This window comes from Hypomesus nipponensis, chromosome 6 (genome assembly GCF_054491055.1).
Source record: "Hypomesus nipponensis isolate SF chromosome 6, ASM5449105v1, whole genome shotgun sequence".
Classification (NCBI taxonomy): domain Eukaryota; kingdom Metazoa; phylum Chordata; class Actinopteri; order Osmeriformes; family Osmeridae; genus Hypomesus; species Hypomesus nipponensis.
The window spans coordinates 17,956,088-17,982,500 of record NC_140366.1 but is presented as its reverse complement, the minus strand read 5'-3'; the positions used below and the strand labels follow the sequence as shown (position 1 = coordinate 17,982,500).

Below are 26,413 nucleotides of genomic sequence, written 5' to 3'. Positions count from 1 at the left end.
CAGGCCCCCGCCGGAGACTTCTTCCAGCAGGAGCCTCAGTCGGCCCCCGTTCAGGTGCCCTCAAGCCTCAATGTGTTTGGAGCCATGGAGCACAAGCGCAAGCCCCAGCCCCCGCAGCACCTGGGGCTGTACCAGCTGGGGGGTAAAGGGCAGGCCACGGGCCCCCAGCAGACCCCTCGCTTCAACCCCATCACCGTGACCCTGGCCCCCAACATCCAGACGGGTCGAAACACCCCCACCTCTTTGCACATACACGGCGGGCCCCAGTCGGGCCTGGGCAGTCCAGTGGGGAACTCCATCTACATCAGGCCTTACGTCACCCAGCCCGGCAGCACCCGCCAGCAGCACCAGCAGCACCAGCAGCAGCAGCAGGCCGGCCGGGCCCAGTACAGCCCCACCTCCCAGCCCCTGCAGCAGATCTACCAGATCTCCCACCCCTCCTCTCTGCCTGGCTCCTGGGCGGGCGCCGCCCCCTCCCAGCCCCCCTCCTCATCACAGCACCAGTCCCAGGGCCAGAAGACCTCCCACGTCTACATGCCCATCAGCTCCCCCACCAACCCCCAGGCGCCCTCCATCCTCCAGGCCCCGCCCGGCGGGCAGGCCTCCTCTGGGGTCATGCCCACCTCCCTGGCCTCCTTCAGCCAGTACAACATCCAGAACATCTCCACCGGGCCGCGCAAGAACCAGATAGAGATCAAACTAGAGTCTCCTCAGAGGAGCAACTCCACCACCACCACCACGGCCCTGCTGCGCACCAGCAGCGGCCCCCGCTCCACCTCCTCCTCCTGCCCCTCCTCCTCCTCCTCCGTGGGGGCGACCAGCGGCTCCACGGCCCCCCTCTCCATCGGGGGCCCCGGTCTGAGCCGCAGCCAGCCCACTGTTTACATCTCCACCAGCCCTCCCACTGGAGCTGCTACTACCCCCGCTGACGAGGCCGCCATGGCCCCCAGCGGCTCCCGCTCGCAGCCCAAGTTTTACATTTCTGCTAACGCCTCCAGCGACGAGGGAGGGGGAGGAACCCCCCCACCGTCTACATCTCTGCTAACCCCCCCATGCAGGGGCCGCCGGGGGCCAGGAACATAGGGGGCCAGATGAGCATGGGCCCCGCCTACATCCACCACCACCCCCCTAAGTCCCGCGCCTCCATGGGCGGGGGGGGCACGCCCGCCTCCCCCCGGGTGGTGGTCACCCAGCCCAACACCAAGTACACTTTCAAAATCACTGTGTCCCCCAACAAGCCCCCCGCGGTGTCCCCTGGGGTGGTGTCCCCCACCTTTGAGCCCACCAACCTCCTCAGCCTCCCCTCCGACCACCACTTTGTGGAGCCCGAGCCCGAGCCCCTGGCCTCACACAGGGAGCGCCCCAACGAGGCACGCCGCCCCAGCACAGGCTCAGACGACGCTGCATACACACAAGGTGAGAGCCCCCGGACACTGTCTGTTGTTGTGCTTCTGAGGGGGTTAGAGGGTTAGGGGTTAGAGGGTGAGGGGTTAGAGGGTGAGGGGTTAGAGGGTGAGGGGTTAGAGGGTGAGGGGTTAAAGGGTGAGGGGTTAGAGGGTGAGGGGTTAGAGGGTGAGGGGTTAGAGGGTGAGGGGTTAGAGGGTGAAGGGTTAGAGGGTGAAGGGTTAGAGGGTGAGGGGTTAGAGGGTGAAGGGTTAGAGGGTGAGGGGTTAGAGGGTGAAGGGTTAGAGGGTGAAGGGTTAGAGGGTGAGGGGTTAGAGGGTGAAGGGTTAGAGGGTGAAGGGTTAGAGGGTTAGGGGTTAGAGGGTGAGGGGTTAGAGGGTGAGGGGTTAGAGGGTGAGGGGTTAGAGGGTGAGGGGTTAGAGGGTGAGGGGTTAGAGGGTGAGGGGTTAGAGGGTGAGGGGTTAGAGGTGAGGGGTTAGAGGGTGAGGGGTTAGAGGGTGAGGGGTTAGAGGTGAGGGGTTAGAGGTGAGGGGTTAGAGGTGAGGGGTTAGAGGGTGAGGGGTTAGAGGGTGAGGGGTTAGAGGGTGAGGGGTTAGAGGGTTAGGGGTTAGAGGTGAGGGGTTAGAGGGTGAGGGGTTAGAGGGTGAGGGGTTAGAGGGTGAGGGGTTAGAGGGTGAGGGGTTGGAGGTGAGGGGTTGGAGGTGAGGGGTTGGAGGTGATGGGGTTGGAGGTGAGGGGTTGGAGGTGAGGGGTTGGAGGTGAGGGGTTGGAGGTGAGGGGTTGGAGGTGAGGGGTTGGAGGTGAGGGGTTGGAGGTGAGGGGTTGGAGGTGAGGGGTTGGAGGTGAGGGGTTGGAGGTGAGGGGTTGGAGGTGAGGGGTTGGAGGTGAGGGGTTGGAGGTGAGGGGTTGGAGGTGAGGGGTTGGAGGTGAGGGGTTGGAGGTGAGGGGTTGGAGGTGAGGGGTTGGAGGTGAGGGGTTGGAGGTGAGGGGTTGGAGGTGAGGGGTTGGAGGTGAGGGGTTGGAGGTGAGATGTTGAAGGTGAGGGGTTGGGGGTGAGGGGTTAGAGGTTAGAGGTGAGGGGGTTAGAGGTTCGGGTGAGGGGTTGGGAGTTAGAGGGTTAGGGTTTGAGAGAGGGGGTTGGGGCTTACCCTAACTCTAGTTTTCTGTCTGTGAGCAGTGATGTACACAGACGGACCTAGCAGGCTCCTCTGTTGTGCTGTGCTCGACTGGATGACCAAGCCCACCCAGGCAGATGCATCTGGGTGGATGTTAGTTCTGCCCATGTTTGCTTGGATCATGTCATGTAAAGACTTGTGTTAGTGACAGATGAGAGTCAACATCCTATTTCAGAAGGGAATGTGGACACTTAGAACAGCGCTACCTCAGTAACAATGCTGAATCATATAGGGTCTCGCCCACCAGAAGTAATTGCTTTTTCCACTCCATTCTGCCAAGGAAGCCATTTCACTATTATGTATGCTTGAAGCCTGTGTTTTTCTAAGTTAGATTTTCATCATATTGACACTTAATGTTTTCTTTTTGGCATTGTGTGTACTGTACACCAGTTCTCATAAAAAAGCTTTTAAAGTTTTTATTCTAATGGAGAGGGAGGGATAGAGAGGAAGGTGAGTCGTGTAGGGGGAGGGGTAGGACTGGAGAGGGGGAGGGGGAGGGGTAGGGGGGGGAGGGGGGAGGGAGAGGGGTAGGGGGGAGGGAGAGGGCTAGAGGGGGGAGGGGTAGAGGGGGAGGGAGAGGGGTAGGACTGGAGAGGGCGAGAGGGGTAGGACTGGAGGGGGGAGGGAGAGGGGTAGGACTGGAGAGGGCGAGAGGGGTACATGCTGCGTGTGCACTGTCACCCTGCCTGAGGCACAGCCTTTCCTTTTTTGGACTTCTGACTGTATTACGCGTGAGTCAGTGTCTGTGGCCTATCCCCTGGCGCTGCCGTGGCGACCGCGCGGAGCTTCTCCTGCTGCCGCGGCAACAACGCTCTGCTGCAGCTTATCTCCTCCACGCAGGCATTCCTGCGTCACATGACCACCAGGTTGGAGGACAGAGCTCTCTGGTTTGGAAGTGTCTGCCGGAGCGGGGAAAGGGGAGAGAGAGGAGGAGGAGGGGAGAGAGGAGAGGGGGTAGGGGGAGTGAGGTGGGGGAGGGGGAGGGAGTGGGGGGGTAGAGAGTGGGGAGGGGGAGGGAGGTAGGGGGGTTTAGCTGTTGTGTTTGACAGCTTGTTGTCCTGAGGCAGAAGGTTTATATTTCTTGAGGAACAAAGGTTATGTTGTTGTACACAAACAGACCGTTCTTAGACTCCAGGCATGGAGGGTGATTACTATGAGATTCTAGCTCTCCCATTTTCCCACAGTGTCTCTGAGACGTATAATAAGTGTCTGTGTGTGTGTGTGTGTGTGTCTCTCTCGCAGCCCTGCTAGTCCACCAGAAGGCTCGTATGGAGAGGCTGTGGCATGAGTTGGAGTTGAAGAAGAAGAAACTGGAGAAGCTAAAAGAGGAAGTGAACGATATGGAGAACGACCTCACCAGGAGACGACTAGAACGCTCCAACTCTGTTTCTCAGATCCCCTCTGTAAGCCTCCCTCCCTCCCTCCCTGTCTTGCCGGGATGCAGGAGATGATTATAGGTTGTTTTCAGGACAGGTTAATAACATGTCCTGGCAGATATCTGACTTGACAAGAACCTCTATTTTTTTTCTCTCTCTCTTTTTTTTATACTTGAGTCCATATTTGCTGTTGAATGAATCATGATGAATCACCACAAAATAACACACACAAAAAGATAATTCTCCAGGGCTTCCAGTATGTTTGCTTTATTTTCGAGGAAACCGTGTTTCTTAAGTCATGTTTCTGTTCACCTCAGAGCCGGATCAAGCGCTGCTTTGACTGAATGTTGAATCAGCTCATTTCCAGTTACTCTGAACTTTTAATTGAGAGGCAAACATCTGTGTGTGTGTGGGGGGGAGGTAAAGAGCCTGGTGTTGATCTCAATAGCGCGTGTGTGTGTGTGTGTGTGTGTGAGAGAGATCTAGCAGGCCTGTAGTTGTCCCAGTGTGAGGCTTGTGACCCAGTGTATTCCTCAGTGACTTGTACAGGCTTGACGGCACATCTCGTCCTCAGCCTCCGTCCACGCCCGTCACCTCGTGCCTCACATGACCCTGTTTCCTTCTCTGTCAGATTGAGGAAATGCAGCAGTTGCGATGCAAAAACAGGATACTGCAGATCGACATTGACTGTTTAACCAAAGAAATCGATCTCCTTCAAACACAAGGTACGAGGTTTGGCCCACCTTGAGGATGTTTGTGCCATGTGGTGTACCGCTGGCGGGTCTACCACCAGCTGTGTGTGTGTGTGTGAGTGTTGTTGGAAAGCAAGCACTGGAATTCAGCCTATTGGCAAGGGTTTGTAAATTCTGCATATCTCTTTATTTTAACTTTGCAAGGAGGCGGGGGGGGGGGGGGGGGCGGCTAGCTGGCCTGTGTCCTCCTGCAACAGGGCTCAGTGTGGTGGGGGGGGGGGGGCGGGGGGGGGCTCAGTAAACCTGCTCTTCCTGGTCACATCCCCCCTGCACGCGCTGTCAAGGTGCTGCCATTGTAATGTTAACTACCAGTTGTTTCCTGAATTGCATCCTGTAGCTGGATGGTAATAAGGGATTTATGGCTCCCCTGGCAGGACCTCGCGGCTGACAGTCTCATTCACCAGCGCAGTAGTTAGTCACTCACTGTGGCCTAGGAGACACTGCTGCACCACGTGAAAAGTTACAACCTTGTTTTCACCGTCTTTTGTTTGATTCTTTTCTGTTTAGCAGTGCTTTTTACATAGGTGTTAGGATTGAATGATGGCCATCCCACTGACTGAGTGGTTCTCAGGATTTTGTCTTGAACTCTGTGGGCGTTAAGAGATAGAAATCCCTGTTTTTCATTGGTTGCAGGACCACACTTCAACCCCAATGCTAACTTCTATGACAACATTGGCTTCCTAGGTCCTGTCCCACCCAAACCTAAAGGTACTTTATCTGTTGGTAAGTTTAGAGAAGGCTGTACGATGCCCTCTTGACAACCCTCCTACAGTTCCTCTCTCTCTCTCTCTTTCCTTCTCTCTCATGCTCCTCTTTCTCTCTCTTTCTCTCTCTCTCTCTCTCTCTCTCTCTCTCTCATCCTCCCTCTCTCTCTCTCACCCTCTCCCTCTCTCACCCTGTCTGTCTCTCACCCTCCCTGTCTCTCACCCTCTCTCTCTCGATTCACCGTGGGCCTGTCTCTGAACGCTCCCCAGTTTTATAGCTGGAAGTTTTTCATTCAGAAACTTGGATTTGTGTTCAAGGCTTCTTCAATCAAAGTGTTTCATGTCCACTCTCATGTAACATGCTCCTTCTGGATTTTCCGTAACGTTCCAGTTGGTTCCATGTTTCGTATCAGCCACTGTGTTTCTTCATCTCTGTTCCGTCCTCCTTTGTTTCCCTACCATCCCTCTCCATCGCTCCATCGCTCTGTCCCTCCATCGCTCCTGTCTGCACCCTTCCTGCGTGGCCTGTTCAGATCCAGAGGGCCAGGGAACTGACAGGAGAGGGTGGAGATGCAATGTCACCTCCAAGCTCACCATGGAGCCCTCCCCCGCCCCTCCCCCCGCCCCTCCCCCCGCTCTCCCTCTGGGTTGGTACCTCTGTCCCTCCTCCTCCACCGCCGGCTCTTCTCCCCTCCCATCTGTCTCCCCTCTGCATGTCTCTGCACCTCTCTGTCCCCCTCATGCGGGGCCGGCCCCCCTCTGGCCCTCAACCCTGAACACCTCTCTGAAGACTCACGCTCACCTTCTCACAGTTGTTTGTGACTGGTGTCATGTGTGTGTGTTTGGTACATTACCCTCCTGGGATTGTGTGCTGTTGTATGCGTGGATGACAGTGTGTGTGTGTGTGTGTATCTGTGGATGACAGTGTGTGTGTATCCCTGGATGACAGTGTGTGTCCGTGTGGTGTGATGTGACTCCTCTCTCTGTGTCCCGGCTGCAGACTCGAGCAGTAAAGGTGTAAGGACGGTATCAGGCCAGGAGGAAGACGAGGGGACGCATTGGAACTGCACGGCCTGCACGTTCCTCAACCACCCCGCCCTCAACCGCTGTGAACAGTGTGACTTCCCCCGCCACTTCTGACCCACACACGCCTCCCTATCCTATCTCCCTCCACCGCTCCCTCCAGCAGAGCAAAACAAAATACAAATACAATACTAGAAAGGCCTTTTTTTTTTCTTCTAGTTGGATGAAAACGGACAGGGTTAGTTGCTTCCCCCCCCCCCCCCCCCCCCCCAATGTGGCCTGTGTCTTTCCCCTCCGTGGTTTGTTGAATGCTGTCCATCGAAGGCTGGACTGGATAGTGTTTACAGGTGGTTAGTGGCTCAGCAGAGACAGCAGACTTGGATGACCGTACCTCATCTTGGAAACTCTGCATGCGTGGAGTCCACCCTCCATCCCCCACCTCATACACACACACACACACACACACATCCCCCCACTTAAAAGGCAACATTACCCAAGGGGAGGCCTCACTGCTTCTATTTACAGTATTATCAGAATGTTGTCCTGTAGGGTCATGGCACAAACACACACACACACACAAAGAAAAACTTGCACACGTAAACAACAAACCAACATGGGTACCTGCGTACCTTTGCTGATTTTTTTTTTTTCTTCTTCTTCTGTGGCGGCACAATCAGGCATGGGAACTTTGGTCGACCGCTGCCACATGAAGGGAAAACCAACAGACTACTTTTTGTTTGGTTGCTGTTTCTACGGGATGATAAGGGGAAGCTAGCCTTGTTCCTGCCACCCAAAACTTGCCTTTAGCCTTTCCAAGTAGTGCCCCTTTCGAGGCTGCTTCTCTTTGATCTACAGTAAACAAACCCCCCCACAAAAAGGAAACTAAATTGCATGCGTGTACAGTACATAAAGGGAAGAGATGCCCTTGAGATTTTCACTGTACATCATTTTAGAATGTGCCTTAAATGTCTTCTTCTTCCTCACACTATGAATCACTTGTATGTCCTGTAAGTATAGCTTTATAGACTTTATTAGCTTTTGTTTTTGTCTTTTTTGTGCCTTCAACAAATAAGCACGCTGTCCCTCTTTAAGCTTTTACTTGATTTCTGTGAGATTTGAAGCGTCGCTGAAGCAGAGCAGCAGTGGAAACGATTGGGCCTTGCCGCTCTGTGTTCTTCGCCGCTCTGTAAACGCAGAGCTTCTCCTGTACGATCTGCGGATGCAGGAAAGTCGTGAGATGGAGGAATTTCGTGGACGCCAGAGATCTTGGACTGGCTGAAAAAACAAAACAAAAAAAAAATGCAAACGACAAACTGCCATCTTATCTGACAACTGGAATGTAGGTTTAATATTTGGGGACTTTTACACATTTGTGCCAGAAGAGACTCATGGACGGTTCATCCAAACCAATTACATCTAAACAGAAGCATGGAAGATGGAATTGTATCCTATTATATTGTAAGGTGTTCCTCCCTGTACAGTTTGGTGCAAGGCAACTGTTTCCTGATTGCTTTCAGAATATGCGTAGTTGCTATGCAGTATAAATTGGGTTTTCATGAGTGTACCAAAGATCAGGATGAATATGTTTTAATGTTTTAAGTATTCCTGTTTCCAATCAAGAAATATTTATGTAGGGATATGTGACTTGTATTCTCCCTCACAGAATTTTTGAGGATCTCCATAAAACAATACAGTACAAAAATGACGGTGGTTATTTCAAACATTATAAAAACAACTGTCCTCTTTGTACAATTTTACTCTTATTGGGTTTAATTTGTCTCGTGAGGCTTCTGCTTGACGAGGATGGTTTCAAAGTTTACTATTTTAATGACTTTACCCTAATTGTGGAATCGTTTTTCACATGCGATATGCTGCCTCACATTACTGCCTTAGGTGTTTGTATTGATTATCTGTGCGGTCACAAATCAAGATGCCATTTTCCAAACCAAAACAGATTATCGTTCGAGAAAAGCGATCAACAAATAATAAAAAATTGTAGTCTAAAATCAGTAGTTGTCTCTTAAGCACTTATGCGATACTATTTCTCGTAAACCAAAGACAAACCAAAGAAAGCTTGATCTGCAGCTCTGTGTGAAGTTGGTTCATACATGTTTTATTAATTACAAAATAATAATTTGGATATCTAAAGTGTTTTTGATTTTAGCTGGGAAAACTGTCTTTGTAACAGATAAGTTATTTGTAAAAATAATAAAAAATCTATTCTGAAATTCTCTTCCTCTTCGATCGTTATCTGGAATCAACCCGCATTTAGTTTCCTTTGAAAGCCCTATTCCTCTTCTCTCCAGTAGAGTGCGCTAAAGACACACAAAGTTGGTGAAAAACAAAGCTTTTTCTTTAATCCTAAAGTATTATGCAAAAAACACAATAGACAATAATAAAAATAAGTACTTTTATTGAACGTATTACAAAATCATGAAACATTCAGGATAGTATCATTCGGCATATCAAGTACAGGCAAATAGCCCTTCAATTATTTAGTATAGCTTTCCTCATTTTGAGGCTACATAGTAAAACAGCACTTGCTGTTTTGATCATCTTCAGGCCAATGCTTGGTGCAAAATAACATAGCATCCATAAAGAGTAGTGCATTGCACTCGTACAAATCACTAGAGAAATTCAAATGAGACTGCTACATTTTCAAGCTTCCTGCTGAGGAGTTGTGACTTGGGCATGTTTTAATGCTATGGAAGAATGAAGGCAGGAGACGACGACCTCAGAAGGAGCAGTGGCTGGTTCTGAATCTGTGGATGAGAGGGACCAACTTGTCCATGTCTAGGATGTGTGGATACTGGCTCATCACCTGCTTCACCACGCTCTGAGGGAACACAGTGCTCAATTGGAGGCTTACATTCCTTCTGTCCTCACCCGAGAAGCAGTCTTCCCTAAGCCCCGCCCCCACGTCAGAGGGGCACTGGCCCCAGGGGTAGTCTGGAAGGCTGTGGCTGTGCTGGGGTGAGTAGTAGCCCAAGAGGGCGTTCTCATCTCTGGGGAACTGGCCTGGGCAGGAGCCTCTCCCTGCGGAGGGTAGGGACGGGGCCCGGAGGTGTGTCTGCTGGCTGTAGACGACGTGGTTGCATGCTGGGAGCTCACAGGAGCGTGGCCGGTCACAGCCACACTGAGGCACCCTGGGGGGGTGGTAACCCCCTGAGGAGAGGTGCCCCTGTGTCCCAAAGCTGTAGTAGCAGTCTTCGCTGCCCTGGCTGCATCCCGCTACTCCACTGCTGTAGGCGTAGGACACACCCTTGGGGCAGCTCCTGGAAGAGTCCTGGATGTAGAGCCTGGACAAGGAGCTCTCCATGGACCCGAAGGCCTCGTCTATGTCTGGGCTGGGGCAGAGGCGGGGGCTGGGGCAGAGGCGGAGGCTGGGCGGACGCAGCAGACCAGGGCTTCCTGAGTCTCTCTGCTGGGTGAACAGTTCACAAGAGGAGGACCTGTGGGAATGGTCCTCTGTTCTAAGTGGAGGCGGGGTGGAGGGATATCTGTACTGCTGAGTGATGCGGTCAGGCTCGTGATACGGGGCTGTGTAGATGAGTGACTCCTGACCGCTCCCCTGACTCCCAGCTGGGAGAACGTACGACTGCTCTCTGTCTGCTGCAGGCTTGCTCTTCGCTCGCAGCTCGTCAGCCACGGAGAGCTGTGATTGGTTGGAACGCTCTGGGTGGTAGAATTTGCACTTCACTCCGTAAGTACACTTCTTTCCTGGAAGAAACAAACAAGGGATAGGCTTTCAAAGCACAGCCAAAAGATGTAATCCTCTATCCCTAAAAGACACTGTCAACAAGGAAGTAGTGAGTGTCCAAGTGCCTCGTAAGCCCCTCCCCTCCTGTCTGCAGAACTGTAAACACACTTAGCTAGGCAAACAAATTAGATCTAGTCTCTTGCCTACTTTTGTTTCCTAGGTACACAGTGCAGGGCTGAGGGTCGTCCGTACTCGACTTACAGGACTAATCCCAGGCCTGACGTTTGCTCTAAGGATGTATAATTTGCCAGAGGGGTTGATGAAAATAGCTCTTTTGTTTGTAAGCAGTACATTGCAGCCTTGGAGACAAGCCACTCGCTCACGGCCAACTGACTGACAGGCAGCCAGGAGAAATCACAACTGCCCACACTGCTAATCACATCCCACTTAGCATGTTCACGTTGGATGTGTTACAAATAACTCCCTCTAGTGAATGGAAAAGGGTCTGACAGGACAACAGGACAGACAGACTTTCCTCTGTACCTACCATATGGGCAATGTTGCTGTTTGTTCTCCAGGGTCCAGGGCTTCTTCCTTAGAAAGTTGTCAATCGTTGGTCCATTTCTTCCCATCGGATCGTCTGGTGGCATGAACCTTAAATGTTAAATAGGCATTAATTGTTTGAGGTTTTTTCCTCATCGTTGTTTGGTTATTTTTAGGGTAGAAACAGGAGTCATACATGCTCTCTAGTTTCACCCAAAAGTGATTATCCTGCTTGCCAACGCGGTCTGTTTCAGTTTAATTCCCTGCTTTCGGTCTTACTTGTCATTTGCGAATGAGTACATAAGCAGCCTTTCCTCGATGAACTTCTTCCATTGGGGCTTCTCGATCTGCAGGTCGCGGTAGTTGTCGTTGGACACGATGATGCCGTCAGAGTCGTAGGCCAGTTTGATGATGTAGCGATCGTCGTAGCACACCACCCGCTTCCCGTTAACGCAGCGAGACGGGGTAAACACCAGGATCTTTCTCTTCTCCAACTCATGCAGGATGTGCTGATCTGTAGATTTCAAGATTTTGATTTGTCAACACATAAATCATAAAGATGAGACCAACGCTGATAAGAACGTTAGCGGTTCTTTAAAGCGATCTAGTGGTGTGTTTGCATTCCAGAGTTAGACATCCGAAGAAGTTACTTTCTGGATTGTAAAATTCTGTTCTGGCCCATTGTTAGCATTGAACAGCAGCTACACAGTGCCACCAGCAGGAATCTCACCTGTGATGGGGGCCTCAGGGCGGGGTTGCTCCTTCCTCCAAAGAGGCACGAACACGGTGATGTCACGGATACCCCTCTCCCAGAACCACCTCACAGCCAGCTGCAGCCCGCGACACGAAAACACCTTCTTGTTGCCATGGCTGCGGAAAGGGGACAACAGCACAATATTAGCTTCCCTTTTCTGTTTGACAAGGACGTTGCTTCTACCCTTTTCAGGAACTAACCTGTGAGTCACTAATTCCATATCATGTGAACGCAGAACCGTACCAAAGGGAACAAGTCCTGAAGTTATTTAATAAATTTCAATGTAACAACAATATCTTTCTAGATAATCGTGAAACTGGAAAAGCAGGAAGCAAAAGGCACCACTCCTCAGTTCTTACGTAGAACTGTACAGTATGTACTCTATGCTGGCAAGTTACTCTTATTTAACATCAATTGAGGATATCAATCTGAAACTTTGGACAATATCACAGTTACAACTTCCTGTGTGATAGTATCTGCCCTGATCCGGTTAAGGTTTCAGAGATGTCATATGAGACATAATGTGGAATCCTAAAGCCATTTGAAGGCACTATGAATGTCTCTACAGCTCTTGGACGAGTGTCTTGCTACAACAGCTTCCATCCCCACCTAAGAAAGTAACATGATCATGTGGTGGGGCCTCCACATGATCATAGACTATGTGTTTGTGGCTTAAGGCAGCAGTATGGAACATTGGGCTTTCCCTTCTCTACTCTAACAGGAAGTGGCAAGTTGCTTTGCATATAACAGGCTACTGAAGACAAGACCTTGTGACATCCAAAACGACTAGGGAGGGGTCTGATACCTGACAAACCAGAGAAGCACTACAATGGTGTTATGCAAGCACAAAGAATATTACAAAAGAAATGTCTTTGTATTAAAAAGAGTTTTGAACTTTTCCTTATTTATTTATTTACTCAATTCCTGAGTGTACTCAGTGAGTATTCCACTGGTAGATTATTAGCTGTTATTTTACACTATTATTGCTGGGAATGGATTTTCAGTTTTTAGAAATGCTAGACCACCTGCCTGCCACCGCAGATTCCTCTTTGTGTTTCACAGACACACAGACACACCACTCTCACTTCCCACTCACTGCATGAGGAACTGGGGGGAATCTAATCTGTGAAATGGGTGTGAATATGAGTGTGACACACACACACACACACAACCCTAAGTACCTGCAGGGTCCTGTATGCCGAAAAAGAATATTGTGACACTCAAACATCAGACATGATTCAGTTTCTTAACCCTTGTGTTATCTTCAGTCATTGTGACCCCCCCCCCCCCCCACGTGTTATGACAACTTTACCTCATACAAAAATAAAGTGAAGCATTTTCTTTTAACCGTCGGGCTGTCTCACACCCCCCACAGCGCGAAGGTTAAAAGAAAAATGATTTTTATTTGTTTTTGTATAAAGTAAAATTGTCGCAGCACAACGATGGGTCACAAAGGCAGCACAAGGGTCCGTCTTTCATAGGGATAAATCTACAAAGTTCCTGCAGCCTACCTTATGGCCACATTGCTCCCATCGATGACCACCGGTCTGAAGCCACCAGTGGTGTCTCTGTCTGCTGAGTTTCTGAGCTGAAGGGGTGGTGGGCTTGGGCTCGTGTTGGCCTGTGGTGGGCTACATCCTCTGGGGATCAACTGAGGGCTGTTGTGGGCGGGCCAGCTGGCCGTGGAGCTTGTGGTGTCTGTGGAGCTGTTGGTCTGGCAGGTCTTGATCAGTTCCTCCAGGATGTCGTTGGTCTGGGCTTCGTGGTGGAGGCTCTCCAACACCCGCAGGATGTCCCTGTGGGTGTAGCCCAGCTTGAGGAAGCGCTCCACTCTGCCATGCTGGTGGTCCATGCTGCGACAGGGCTCTCTGATGCCTGTGTGTGTGTGTGTGTGTGTGTCTGCGTTGGGGAGCTGTTCCTCCTCCCTGCTTGTCTCTCTCTCTCTACGGACTGTCGGTTGGGGGGGATCCTTCTCGTTGCTTACTTGTATCTTGTCAGTCCACACCAACGGTGTCAGTTTTGGAAACACTGACAAGCGACACGGGGGGCGGAGGAAGAGACCGGCATTCTCTGGCACTGTAAACACAGGAAGGCTGAGGTCAAGTGGGGTTTTTAGACACTGAATGTGGTTCGACACACAATGCTAAAAGCAGCTCTCCTCACCACAACCTCATGGTAGCACACGTATGCACACACATGCTTGCGTCATGCTGGTTGAGAAACACCCCCCATGAATGCATCAATAAAAGGCCCTCATTTCATGTTGTCAGGGTTACCTGCGGGAAGTCAGTTTCATAACAAACACACTGTAAATGGAATCAATTCGATATTTTCCTCAAATAACCACATTGTAAACGGATTATACCTCACTTCAATTCACATGTGTGCCTCTGTAGAACAGTCTGGAAAACACCCAGGATTTCTCATACAAATACAGGTAAGTAATGCTAAGAATTGGGAGTGGTACACAGCATTTGACTTTCTTTGTAGAAACACGCACTGACAATGGTGCTCTATTCTGAGAATGGAATGCATGTGTTTCATGACTAATTATAGTTTGAAACACTGATCTCTACATGACAGTCAATAGATACATTCCAGATTTGCAGTTATATATTTCTTACAAGTTCCTTTATACATTCAGTATAGCTGTAGGTCTTTTTCTGAACATGTAGTTTTATTATATTTTAAATCCCATATCTGTCATCCATTGTGTTTGCTCAAGCTTTCCACCCAATACTACTGTTTGAGGAATACATGCTTCAAGAGAATCAAATGTCAAGATCTCACTTCACACATGTGAAACAACCGCAGGCTGGGCAAAATTCTGCCACGGGTCACTGGCTCTTTGAAGAATTAATCATTCTTCAAAATGTACTTTAGCTAACCTCACACTCCAGAGATAACACAAGATTGATGTGCAGCATGGATCTCCCAGTCTTGCAAAACGACAAGCTACACCAAACCACATCCTTCCCAGCTTAACATCTTCAACGCACAGATAGAATCTGTGTACACTCAGAAATCCATCCGCTCTCATCTTGAAGTCAGGGACAAAGTCCGTTAGCACCTCCTAGCTGGTCCCATACCAGTACAGCTCCATACCCACCCAAACTTTACTGCTCGTGGAGCAGTATCGCTTCTGCTTCAAACAAACATGTCTGAATTAGACGTACACTGGCCACGTACACTGGCCAGTATGAAGCAAAGTACAGTATTCTTGGTGGTGTGGTCAATGATCTGTCTTTGTTTGTACTTACATTCTTATGTTCAGTGAGTAATGGACTGGAACCTCGGCTTGCCCGGGAGAGAGTCTCTGTGCTTGCTGTGAGAGCTTCACCCTGACTGAGCGTGCGTGCGTGTGTGTGCTCATTCTAGTCATAGGAGGAAGTTATCTGAGGGCTGGCTTAGAGCCGGTCGGCAAGGAAGCAAGTCTTTATTTAATCATTCCACTTCCTCATCCCAGAACTAGCAAAGCCTTCGGGGGGTATGTGAGGGTTTACAATCCCGCGCACTGAGCTGGTCTTCCTAGTTTGAGATTACCAAAAACATGAGGTGTTCCCCTCAACTGGTTCTGTGTAGTCACTGAGGTTTCTCTTCTTCTGTGGTTTTAAAGTAACAGACCATCAAGAGGACTACATGTTGATTCAAACAAAGATTTCATTCATAAGTAATTGTCAAATGAAGTGGCTAAGTAATGAAGCATTGGATTTATTTGTATTTTTTCCCCCCTTATTATAATTCCTTGTTGGTGGGATATGCTGGCAGGAGCTAAATAGGAAGAATAATATCAGACAAGTATTTGTCAAAACAGCATGTTTGCTTGCAGTGGAACTTTGGAATCACTCAGGAATGTTAAACACTAAACCAACCTGAAATGGTAAAAGAACGTCTTCAGGCAACTGCTAACTTTCAACTACTCAAAATGTGAAGCCAACTTGTGCTCATACTGATTTGTTTTACAAATGAGTATTACTGTGTAACAAACTACAAGAGAGGAGTATTTCAGCATACATGTTGCTGTATATATAGGTATTCAGGAACAACTGTTTTAATATACATCTATTTAATGCTAAAAATAAGATTTTAGATATCTTCAGTTGGCACGTTAACCTAACAGGAAGTTGTCCTATCACTACAGTTTAGACTTTGTCTACATTAGACTTTGTACTGTGTTTCAATGTTTTTATTTTATTTTATCATCACCATCCTCATCATGTACTTGGTCATCCATGTAGGGAATTCAATTAAATCCATAAACTATCCAACGCTTCAATTAGTCAGTATTACATTTAAAGAGTATTCCTATAAAAAAAATAGCTACCTTGTCATTTTAGTTCCTGTAATGAAATGTTTTTGTTACCACGCCTAAGCGGAATGAAAGCTACATTCTGTAATGATCTAGGACACCAGATTCCTGGATGACTTGCATAACACAAGCCTCTGTAGAGAAGCACAAAGCAAGCACAACGAGGATTCCTAAAAGGGATGTTAGGACAACTAGGAAGACAAACGATGGATGAGGGAACTTGGTCCACCATTCCCTCACTCATATCACACCCCAAAATCGAGATTGTTGTCTGATAGTACAATGATAACCCACAAATGACACAGAAAAGATTCCTGGACAGGTATTACTCTAGAACACACGTGTTCTCATTTTTCATCCTTGAGGTTAGTCAGGTTGCATTTGTTAACGGTTTGTGAGAAGATAGTGAGTTAGTGTGGGCAGCACCTGTACCTGTAGAGAACCGTTTTCCGGGACATTTCGGACATGTTTAAACCTGTTAGTAGAACAATGGAGACAAAAGAATTGAGTTATGATTGGTTGAGGAACTTTTTACTATCTTGTCTCTCCTGCTTTCCTCATGTTAAATCATGGGATTTACTGTCTGTGCAAATGCTCTTGATAAAACTAAAGAACAAATGAAAAAGCAAAGCTACTGAAGTATATCGTGGACAACAAAATACATTGACATAATTCTAATCCAAAGGAGGTGCTGTCAGGTCATGTGGAGGTGTCATGTGCTGGGGATGTCACATACATCTGTGGGAGTAAGTAACAACTGTTTCCATTTGGGTAGTTCTCTCTTTTTTTTTTTTACAACTTCAACCACATTGTCTTCTGGCTTCCCCTCTTGTGATTCCACTCCAAACTCACTACGAAGTCAAAAACACAAAGAAAAAAAAAAAAGACATTTTAAGATCTTTCCAAAGCAAAATTATTTGAAATGTCAATGGAACAAATATGACATTTGGTTCTGGGAACCCTGTGGTGAGCTGGAGGTATGGACCCTCAGCTTGCACTAGAACAGTGTAGAAGACTTGAAAGAGAAGGTACAATAGGAAAAAAACTATGCATCCAATACTGAAAACATTAAGACAACTGTAATTAGGACAGCTGTATCAAATAAAGTTGACTACATTATACATTTAACTAGTAACACAGCACCACAGCTATTACATATGCACAGAGAGATTAAAGACATGCGTGCAGAGAATTTTGCTGGAAACCAACAATTATGGTAGAGCTACATGTGTAATTCCAATTATTTAGCTTTATATTGATGTTTTTTAAACCATTTTATTTTGTGAGTGAGACATCTTGCAGGTAAGTCACATGTCTTGTGATGAGAGAGAGGAGTGGGTGATGCAGGGAGTTCCCTCACCACTAAAGGAAATCAGAACTCACATTTTCCATGTACATATTTATTCAGTGTACAAAAGTCATATGAAACTACAGTCAAAGGTCAAACCCAAACAAACATGGAATATTATTCATGGGTTGTAAGGTGAGAGGGAAGGTATAAGTGAAACTCCATGTCTTTGACATTTTGACTGACATGTCGTCACATGACGAGGGAGAAATTCATCTACGGTTCCTTAGCAGAATCTATTAAGTCACCTAGGAAGCATGTGAGGTGGAAAAGCAATTATCGTTCCATATTGTACGATAGACATACGACAATGAACTTCAGAGGGACTGTCAAATCCATCCACTAAAATATTTCATAGTATGCATGTGTGTAGACCGATTAGGAATGTGTGTTTGAGACATCTTGTTTGTAAGGGTTCTAACTAAGGTTTCCAGCCATTCGAGTAACAGAATACTTGTCAAAACTTGTCAAAAGAGTCAACTGAAACGGCGGTTTCCAATAAAGACCTGTTCTATTTATCTGAGTTTTTGTGGCTGTGAGATAAAGTTACACTTGTGTGCCGTTAATGAGTCCTCATGGTCCTCCACACCTCTCAGTGGTGTCGGCTCCTCTCCCTGTCCTTCGATTTCTTAGGAGAGCGGCTGTGGCTGTTGTCCCAGCGGCTGTGGCCCTTGTCCCTGTCCTCCTGGCGATGCTTGTCCCGGGGCCTGCTGTGCTTGTGGTGTCCCTCCCGCTCCCTGTCCCTGGAGCGGGACCGTGAGCGCTGACGTCCAGCTGGCCGCTCCTGCCTGCTCTCCTCACTGTCCTGGAGGTTTTGGCGGTGGGACAAGTTGGAGAGAATTACAGGAGTCACGATTACTAAGCAGTTATAGTCCTTTCACAACAAAGGTGTTATTGACCTATCAAGACAAGCCCGCGGGGCACACCTGTTGCTCACCCATATAACAAACAGTCATCTAACCTTGGATTTCTTTAATTTCCTGCTGTCATCACAGGGATACTTGTGTTCTTTGTTCTTTTTTTCCATGTGCAGATGGCTTGGGCCCTGTTCCTCCTCCTCTAACAGCAAATCATATCTTGAGCTTTTGGGAATGTTAGGGAGAACTCAAGGAAGTGTTAGACTTCCTGATATATGTGCCAAAACAAAGTTTCCGAAATGATTGGGTGTTCCAGGGCGTTCCTGGTGATAAGGAAGTCAACATAAAATTATGCTCACATAAAAGTCGTGAAAGTACAAGGATACTCTTGTTTAGGTTTGGCTTTGTCCTTCAGAGCCAACTTGGATCGGCTATCGACATCTTTTTCATAGGCCTTGAAGTCATCTTTAGTATATTTTCCACCTACAAAACCAGAAAATAAAACCTTCTTATGGTCTGTGCACTGACAAGATACACACAGACAACACACTAACAGGATACAGCATTTGTTTGTATGTCTATGTATATTCTATGTATTACAATACATACTGTTTGGACAATAGTTGAGAAAATGAAAAGCTGTCATCAGCCTACGGTTAACAACTTTTTACACTTTTTGGGGTTTTACTACATAATTCCAAATATAATTTCCTTGTTTTGATCTCTTTACTATTACTCAATAATGTAGAAAATTGGAGAAATAAAGACATCTTTTGAATGACACACAAACACGCATGTATTTATAGATACATGTGTGTAGGTGTTTGAGTATACGTGCTTCCCAGTGTATACGTGCTTCCCAGATAATTGAGATTGTGAGTCAGTATGTGTACCTTTGCCTTTCCATTTGATCTTGGAGACAGACTGGCTGAAGTCTACATGTATGCGCCGATCGTCGATGAGGACATTGTCCATCTTGAAGTAGGCTTTTTCACAGTCTTCCTCCTGAACACGGAACAGTATCTCAAATTTCAATTTTTGTCAGCCAGTGATATAATGTTTTCCATTTTAAAAGGCATTGAATACTTAATATTGACATTTAAAAACCACAATTCATAGCATCAAAATATTTTCCTTCAAAACCCATATCTGAAATTCATAGTTATAGCTCTTTAAAATTTTTATACAAATGTATTAAAGGTAAAAATAAATCTGATCCAAAAAGTCAAGGGTCGGAAATTCAAGTTGCTCAAAATCGAACAGTAAAATTAAAATCCCCCAAATTCAATACCAAGTTTTAAAATTATGTATATATCGTATTTGTCTGTTCGTCTGCCAATTGCCGATAACACTTAGCCTGGCTGCCAGCCCAACTTCTCCACGCCCACAAAAAAAAATTTGGTCGGGAAGTTGGGTCTGGAGGGTCTCGTATTGGGAACAACTACATACATACATACATAAAACCAGGATCTGGACGGACTAATGAAATTGCCAGGGCAGGCTTTATACGATGATGGACAGATGATCAACAGTAACGTAATCAACAGCGTCACGAAGGAGCCCTTGGGTTGAATTCGTTTTCAAGAAACAACATATTACGTTGCTCCGATTGGTTGTAGGTCTATCCAATTGAGCAAAGAGGCATTTGTTTTACGAGTTCGGTTGAAACACGCCCCGTAATCACAGCCCAACGGAGAGTTTTCAGACTCATATTCTGACTAGAATTATGAGTATGACAACGTCAGGCTAGATAACCCTACTAAATAGGTTTAATTTTTCCCTCAAAACTAGAAGTCTAGCGCCCTCTATCATAATTCAACTACAGCTCTGGAAAACATCGCGCCCACTGTACATTTTTCTGTCCTTAAAAAAAAAAAAAAGTTGAGAAGGACATTTTTGAGTAAGGAAAAGAAAGATCAAATTTAAGAGGCCACTGCAAATTCTACCCTTCTGTTCCTCACTCAAAATTGTCCTTCTCAACTTTTTTTTTAAGGAAAGAAAAAGTTACAGTGGTCTAAAACTGTTCTCCCAGAGTAGCATATTAGCGCCTATGAGAACAGACAGGGTGTTGAGGCATCCAAGCATCAGAAAAGCTGTTACAAACCTTCTCAAACTCAATAAAGGCATAGCACAAGGACTCTCCTGATCTCCAGTCTCTGATGATCTCACAGCTGCACCAAAAGCAAAAAAAAATTATAAATAATTACATTTACACCGAGTGATTTGGGGCAACGTTTTGAAATCTAGATCAAGAAAGTTCCAGAACGGTCGAGTTTTGGAAGGCTGCGTCTTACCTTTTGATGAGGCCAAAGCGGGAGAAGATGATTTCCAGGTCTTCGTCTGTGGTGACAGGGTTTAGCTTGCACACAAACAGCACATTCTCTGGAGGTTTCACATCCGCATCAGGGAGGTCACCCACCTTGAAATCAACCACACAAACCACTACCTTTAATATCTCTCGTAGATTTAGAAACATGGCTCTATGACACGGCGGTAGGATCAGTCCCAGTTTCCCTCACCATCTCCAGCAGGATGGCCTGGGTCTTCGCCTCCTTCTCCTTCAGCAGTTCATCCAGCTCCTCTGCCTCTTTCCCCTCCATATCGTTGATGTCTTCATCCGCACCTATTCGACCGCTCTGCAAACAGAAGGCGGCAAAGTCAGGGTGCGGGCTAGGAAGAGACATCGGCGGAAATCCTGGGGGGGACACGACCCCCCCCATCCTGGGAAAAATATGATTTGTCCGACCCCCAATGAATCACTGTAAACATAACTTCGGAATTTCGATAATATTAATAATACGCAACGAAAGCGCTTTACAGATTATGGATACAATGGAGCTTTTTAAATGTGGTATGTGTTACAACAGTAATTTTGGTATACCCCTCATGAATTGCTTTTGAGAAAATGTCATATAATTGCCCCCCCTCCTCCAAAGTTGATAACAGATTTGTCACTGGGAAGAGAGCTCAGGTGTTACGAGGTGTACGTGCAGCAGTTCTGTGTTTTTATAGCGGCTACAAAACAAACAGTGGCATGGTCACTCACGTCCAGCTGCTCCTTAGTCGGCTCTGGGGAGCAGTCAGGTACCGGTAGGTCAGGAGGGTCGTCGAAAGGGTCTTCCAGAATCACTGTGTGATTTATCCTGATATCAGAAAAAGCCCCGCTGAATTAGAATAACTCTGGCAATTTGTAATTTTTTTCTGTGTCACAGTTTTAAATAGCTCAACAAGGTGACACCTACGCTGCTCACCTGATGTCTTGAAAAGGGATGAAGTCTTTGTCCACAAAGGTCTCGTTGATCTTAGCTAAAACCTCCATTCCCTCAGACACCTCCCCAAAGACAGTGTGAACTCCATCCAGGTAGTCCAGGTTCTCTCCTGTTGTGATGAGGAACTGAGGAGCCACAAATGAGCGTTAATGACAACAGTTAAAGAAGTATCGTACATATTTTTGTGATGTGACCAAATCACACAGCTCTCTGAAGGACTTTTCTACAGTCGGGGTAGATAACTGCCAAGGGGAAATGTACGATATGTGGTGTCATAGTTTGACTCTGTGAAACCGACCTGGGAGCCATGCTGGTCACTTCCATTGTTTACCATGGACACTATTCCCTTCTTCCTGTGTTTGATGCGTGGTACTTTCTCCACATCAAAGAAGCGTGCCTGGTCCCCATAGAGCTTGCTGATGACAGGAAAAACACGTATTGTGGATCAATTGTACAATCATCAATACCGCTAAAATCATCATCATCACCAAAGCGAGGGAAAAAAAATCGAGAGGCTTTTGTCACGCGCCCAAATAAACAGAATGATTGATGTACGTTTCCGACCTGAAGACAGACTCGCCACCGCGGCCAGTTCCCGTCGGGTCTCCAGTCTGCACAATGAAGTCTCTCTAGAAGGTACAGCCAAGCAAGTTTAAGATGATCTTCAGATGTCTATAATCACGCTCTCTTCAGGAAATCAGTTTAAGATGACTGAATATTATGCTTATTGAAACAAAGAGGGAAACGTGTTCTCTACGGAGATATAAAATACATTACCTGAACATTGTGGATGAGGCAGTAGTTGTAGAATTTTATTTTGCATAATTTAAGGAAGTTTAGGGTAGCTGGAAGAGAAGGAGAATGTGCAGAAAGTGATGACCATGGTGAACATATTAACTGTTAGCCAAGGAATAAATAGCTAACTAGACGAGTTAACGCTAAATAGCAATGCCAAGATATCTGCATTGGCTAAGCACAACCCTACAGCACCCAGATTAGAAAGCTGTTTCAGTGGATGTGCATACTGTCTGGTTTCGTTTCGGTAGCCTGGTGATTTTACCCAGTGCAAGAGTATCATTTATCTGCAAATTCAATGTTAAAGCTAGCTAAAAAGTTAAATGTTTAAGCTAGCTAGGGCTAGCTAGCTAAAAAGTTAAATAACGTCCATGATCTTTGATGTAGCTTAGTAGTCTACAGTAGCTTGCTAAATTAAACGCACCTGAATAAGGGTGCGTCTTTCTGCATGCAATATTTTGATGAGATTATAAGTGATATATATATAGTCTTACTCTTAGGTCGTTCTTCTGTAAATAAATCAATAACAATATCTCCTAACGTTGTTTCAAGAAGAACAGCCATGCTTCCGTCGCCACAACCAAACAGGGTAGGGCTGACTGCGCATGCGTTTGTCAATCGAAGTCTTATCGAGTGTGTGGTGTCTGATATTGCCCAGCCTTAACGCTGGAGAACCAGTATTATCCCTTTCGTTCTTAAAACACGATAGAAATACACAGCAGTTTTAAAGTTTGTAGCTATAACAAACTACTAGTTTTAGTGAGTTTTAGCTGAGTAAGCGACATAATTATTTCGAAAGTTGCACCGTGTGACCACCCGGGCATACAAAATCAAAGACACTTTTTTTCCAAGGCTAGCTAGAAGATCACCGAAAGCGCACCGAAGACAGACATCCAGCCAACAAGATGGCGATAACACGAACATCAAATTGTGCTGTCTTTTTATTATGTATTTTTGTATTATTCGTTGATTCAGCTCCTCGACAGTTGAACACGGTAATTGTAATTATTTCACTAGTTTGCTACTTTACCGGCAATGTTAGCTATGAGGTATCTGTTTTGTTTGCTAGCTTAGGCTAGCAACATTACACTGAGTCGACGAGTACGTCAACAACACACTGCATAGCTGGCCTAACTTATGTAAATGCTAACGAGTATGTAATTAAAACATTTCATTCTTTTTTGTCATTCAAGGAAAACATTCTAATCAATGTGACGACAGGAAACCTAGATGACACGCAAGTGCAGGAGTCAAACAATTTGCAGGTACATTTAAGCCAGCACTGCGGTCTGAGTGTAACAGATTTCATCCAGATTCTACTAATAATATATTATTTATACGAATTGTGTGGATATTGTACCTCATGTATTTCTAAACCTCTATCCACATTTTTAGATCAATCTGAATATTTCAGTGGATGAAGAACAGGTACTCATTAATGACATACCAGTGGAGTTGTCCGGGGTGACGCGCATGAACTGCCAGGCGCTGCTCTGTGAGTTGGGGAGATGTATTGTCTTGTATAGTTTTAAACGACGTTGCGTTCACTGACTACAAAAACACACTGTTTAATGAAACAATCAACAACCTGTTCTCCGTGTTATTGCAGTGGATACCACAAATGGAACCAGTGAATTTGAATCAGGTGATTTAGTCTCTACTGTCACCCGGGTGATGGTGAGCCAGAACCGCTTGTGGAGTGACTCTGAGGAAGTGGTGGCTCTGCAGGTGTTCAGTGAGGTCATCGAGATGGAAGGAAGAAAGGTGAGCGTGGCTGTCGATCGTGCCATTACTTATCAATGCACTCTGTGCTGACAGTTTGGATGTTTTTATAAATCTTTGTCATCATTTTACTTGTTCTTTGCCGTTTAGGTCCAACAACCAGAGATGTGTGAAGTGAAGATACTGATGAGCCCAAATTTCGAGAAACTTGCTCAGTACACCAACACCTACCCAATTGGACACAGTGAGATCTTTAGGATCCCGAGAGAGAACGATGTGGTCATCACAGATCCAACCAATCCCAACAAAGACGGTAAAGGTCCAATAAAGTGTTGCTTTAACATTTGAATCTAACTCCGCCCCAACCCCCCCCCCCCCCCCCAGTCAGTTTCTAAACGATGCTGTGTTCTATTCTCCCAGCTGAGAGTCAGTTGGTCTTCCAGACCACCAGTCACTATCCCTTGAAGCAGGCCGAGACAACGCAGGAGGAGATAGCTGCCCCAGGGAAGCTTCCAGAGACCCCCCTGCGCATGGACCCAGACCTGCTGTACGAGGACGGGGAAGAGGAGCTGGGACACCAGGCTGATCAACAGACCACCGAGAAACCCGTCAAGGAATCCATGTCCTCCTACAGCGTAAGAAATCCCCAAGGGAAAAGCCACGTCTGCCTACGTCCTTCTTTCATTGGTATAAATGCGTGTTCTTGACGTCCTCCTCCTAAGAGGGATTCGAGAGACCGCAGATAGAGTGCCGCTAGTCTGGTTTATTAAATGTTTTAGATCTATTACTTTTATCACTTGTATCAATTGTTTTTTTTGATTTTATGTCAAGCACCTTGAGCTGCAATTCTTGTATGAAATGTGCTATATAAATAAAGCGTGACTTACTTCCTCCTCCTTCCACACAGGCCATGTGCAGGTGGGTGGAGCAAGTGAGGGAACGCCTGCGACGTTTCTGGTCCGAGTCACTGCCTCTCTTCTTCCTGGTCATGTGGGTGGTGGTGATTGGTGTAGTTGGGTCCGCTGTCATCGTCAAGATCCTGGATGTTCTGTTCCCGGCATGTGAACACAAGTACGTCACAGAATACCTCCCAGAGTCGCTCTCACGCGTTATAGTGGCTGATGCAATCCAACCATTGGGATTTAAGTCTTATTCAGCTCCCTTATACTGTCATACCTTCTAGAAAGTGCTTTGAGTCAAGATCTATATTGACCAAGTCCTGTTTTTCTCCCAGGGGAAGATTCCACTTGAATCCTGCCACCCTGATGCCAGAAGATGAGAAACGCAACCTGCTAGAGAACATCGAAGTCCAGGCTGAAGCGGAAGAGGAAAAGAAACCTTGATTGATCAAGAGGAAACCTGATGAAGGCATTATTTTGTCAGAGAAAACACAATCTCTCCAACTTTGTAGCACTTCCACACATAAATTCACTTTTACGTTTCCCCATGAATCATCTGTCTTTGGCAACGTTAATCTGAAAGGTTACTGCTAAAGAATACGGACCTATTGTACGCGGTTACTGTTCATATTATGATTGTGTTACCTCACAGTGCCTCAGTAACAATTTATGATGTGTCATACTAATCTATTGCTTTTGGACTGGTCATTTCATTCTGATTGCTGAGATATCTCTGACTGCGAGCAATCTTAAGAGATCATTAGAGAACATCTTAGTATTAGGTTAAATTGTAACTTTTCTGTTGTCATTATGCTTGCACTATAAGATGTTCAATATTAACTAATGGATATTCAGCTATGAAATGTGTTTATTGTAAAATGCCAGAATTGAGTTGAATGTTCTTGCATTTTGCCAGAATTCAAATTGGCTGAGAGCTGCACAGTTAAAAAGGGCCAATTTAAATTCATATGAGAAATCACTTATTTTGTGTTGCTCAGTTTCTTGGCATGAACTTTATGTTGTAAAGACACAGGGGAGGAAGTGTTCCAGAGTTTTGTATAGTGAGACATGGAATGTACAGTATGGGCATGGAACACAACTTCCTGAAACTTGCACATCACATATATTCTTCAACATTGTCCAACCTGAATTGGCCTGTATTGCTTTAAATGCCTGCTTGTGTGTGTATGTTTTAAGTTAAAATAGGTGTATGGAGATTGTTACTGTGTTATTTGAAATGTTATTTAGTGAAATGGGATGCACATTTGCCCCCCCCCCCCCCCCCCAAAAAAAAGCAGCTTTATGCAACTGTTGACTTTTCTTTTGATCTCAGTCTTTCCAGTCTAAATGGCTGTTAAGGTGCACTGGCTAGTTTGCACTGGCTAGTTTGCTTCTAAGACAGCTTGGCATGAGCAACATGTCATTTCCCAGGCAAGACTTCACGATGACCTACGCATGACTGAATGGGGTACACATGTTTATTTATCATTAGTATCCTCAGTGTATGTCCAGGTAGCAAACACAGTTTGCATGATGACCTAAACTGGTCACTGTCTGTTATAGTCTGGGTAACTGGAAAAAGTAGAACTATGAAATCAATGTAATCAAAGGAAATGTTTTCTCAACTCTTCCTCACAATCTCAGTCTTGTGTATGCCGTTCCCACGCATGGCTTGTGTACACGATCTCTCACTGAAGGCAAACTGTACATTTAATTCCTAAATCCAGCTCAATAAATAAAATGTTTCTAGCGTATTGGATGTTTTAAAAAAAATAGAAAACGG

At 46.4% G+C, this 26,413-nt stretch overlaps 4 protein-coding genes and 1 long non-coding RNA gene across 6 annotated transcripts in view; 3 read left to right on the top strand and 2 right to left on the bottom strand.

The window, feature by feature from the left end:
* Positions 1 to 8,662, top strand: part of tab2 (TGF-beta activated kinase 1 (MAP3K7) binding protein 2) — a 33,543-nt gene extending 24,881 nt beyond the window's left edge. The window contains 7 exon segments of the mRNA XM_084700428.1: positions 1 to 1,009; positions 1,012 to 1,416; positions 3,822 to 3,982; positions 4,587 to 4,680; positions 5,341 to 5,415; positions 5,945 to 6,058; positions 6,412 to 8,662. The exon segment at positions 1 to 1,009 is cut by the window's left edge and continues 246 nt beyond it. Of these exon segments, the coding sequence (XP_084556554.1) occupies positions 1 to 1,009; positions 1,012 to 1,416; positions 3,822 to 3,982; positions 4,587 to 4,680; positions 5,341 to 5,415; positions 5,945 to 6,058; positions 6,412 to 6,551 (1,998 nt within the window). The 3' untranslated portion in view covers positions 6,552 to 8,662.
* Positions 8,663 to 8,830: 168 nt separating this feature from the next.
* Positions 8,831 to 16,587, bottom strand: LOC146287446 (endoribonuclease ZC3H12A-like). Of its 2 annotated transcripts, XM_084700820.1 has the most exons (7): positions 16,477 to 16,587; positions 16,173 to 16,215; positions 12,943 to 13,507; positions 11,408 to 11,547; positions 10,957 to 11,191; positions 10,682 to 10,788; positions 8,831 to 10,154 (listed from the first exon to the last, which is right to left on the bottom strand). In XM_084700820.1, the coding sequence occupies exons 3-7, from the start codon at positions 13,281 to 13,283 to the stop codon at positions 9,169 to 9,171; spliced, it is 1,809 nt and encodes a 602-aa protein (XP_084556946.1). In that variant the 5' UTR covers positions 13,284 to 13,507; positions 16,173 to 16,215; positions 16,477 to 16,587; the 3' UTR covers positions 8,831 to 9,168. The 2 variants fall into 2 exon arrangements, with proteins under 2 accessions (XP_084556946.1, XP_084556945.1); XM_084700819.1 differs by lacking the exons at positions 16,173 to 16,215; positions 16,477 to 16,587 and adding an exon at positions 14,692 to 14,965.
* Positions 11,201 to 12,417, top strand: LOC146287447 (uncharacterized). The gene is made up of 3 exons (XR_014758547.1): positions 11,201 to 11,633; positions 11,736 to 11,820; positions 12,153 to 12,417. It is a non-coding gene; the product is annotated as an uncharacterized LOC146287447 (long non-coding RNA).
* Positions 16,588 to 17,124: 537 nt separating the features above from the next.
* On the bottom strand, positions 17,125 to 22,650 carry ppil4 (peptidylprolyl isomerase (cyclophilin)-like 4). The gene is made up of 13 exons (XM_084699725.1): positions 22,504 to 22,650; positions 21,992 to 22,059; positions 21,779 to 21,843; positions 21,513 to 21,630; positions 21,197 to 21,339; positions 20,992 to 21,088; positions 20,465 to 20,581; positions 20,240 to 20,364; positions 20,050 to 20,116; positions 18,839 to 18,950; positions 18,332 to 18,428; positions 18,050 to 18,170; positions 17,125 to 17,893 (listed from the first exon to the last, which is right to left on the bottom strand). The coding sequence occupies exons 1-13, from the start codon at positions 22,571 to 22,573 to the stop codon at positions 17,681 to 17,683; spliced, it is 1,413 nt and encodes a 470-aa protein (XP_084555851.1). The 5' UTR covers positions 22,574 to 22,650; the 3' UTR covers positions 17,125 to 17,680.
* Positions 22,651 to 22,734: 84 nt separating this feature from the next.
* Positions 22,735 to 26,384, top strand: ginm1 (glycoprotein integral membrane 1). Its single transcript, XM_084699726.1, has 8 exons — positions 22,735 to 23,004; positions 23,203 to 23,274; positions 23,405 to 23,504; positions 23,619 to 23,773; positions 23,882 to 24,044; positions 24,152 to 24,366; positions 24,639 to 24,802; positions 24,966 to 26,384. The coding sequence occupies exons 1-8, from the start codon at positions 22,915 to 22,917 to the stop codon at positions 25,072 to 25,074; spliced, it is 1,068 nt and encodes a 355-aa protein (XP_084555852.1). The 5' UTR covers positions 22,735 to 22,914; the 3' UTR covers positions 25,075 to 26,384.
* Positions 26,385 to 26,413: the final 29 nt, after the last annotated feature.

Excerpts from the sequence above, each read along its gene's own strand:
- ppil4 (XM_084699725.1), bottom strand. The coding sequence starts at position 22,573 with ATGGCTGTTCTTCTTGAAACAACGTTAGGAGATATTGTTATTGATTTA. Across the intron at positions 21,844-21,991 it reads GCCTCATCCACAATGTTCAG|AGAGACTTCATTGTGCAGAC; the intron begins GTAATGTATTTT and ends TGTACCTTCTAG. Across the intron at positions 18,429-18,838 it reads GATCAAATGGAAAGGCAAAG|GTGGAAAATATACTAAAGAT; the intron begins GTACACATACTG and ends CTGGTTTTGTAG.
- LOC146287446 (XM_084700820.1), bottom strand. The coding sequence starts at position 13,283 with ATGGACCACCAGCATGGCAGAGTGGAGCGCTTCCTCAAGCTGGGCTAC. Across the intron at positions 11,548-12,942 it reads GGGAGCAATGTGGCCATAAG|CCATGGCAACAAGAAGGTGT; the intron begins GTAGGCTGCAGG and ends CCCTTTCCGCAG. Across the intron at positions 10,155-10,681 it reads ACAGCAACATTGCCCATATG|GAAAGAAGTGTACTTACGGA; the intron begins GTAGGTACAGAG and ends TGTTTCTTCCAG.
- ginm1 (XM_084699726.1), top strand. The coding sequence starts at position 22,915 with ATGGCGATAACACGAACATCAAATTGTGCTGTCTTTTTATTATGTATT. Across the intron at positions 23,005-23,202 it reads CTCCTCGACAGTTGAACACG|GAAAACATTCTAATCAATGT; the intron begins GTAATTGTAATT and ends TTGTCATTCAAG. Across the intron at positions 23,774-23,881 it reads TCGAGATGGAAGGAAGAAAG|GTCCAACAACCAGAGATGTG; the intron begins GTGAGCGTGGCT and ends TTTGCCGTTTAG.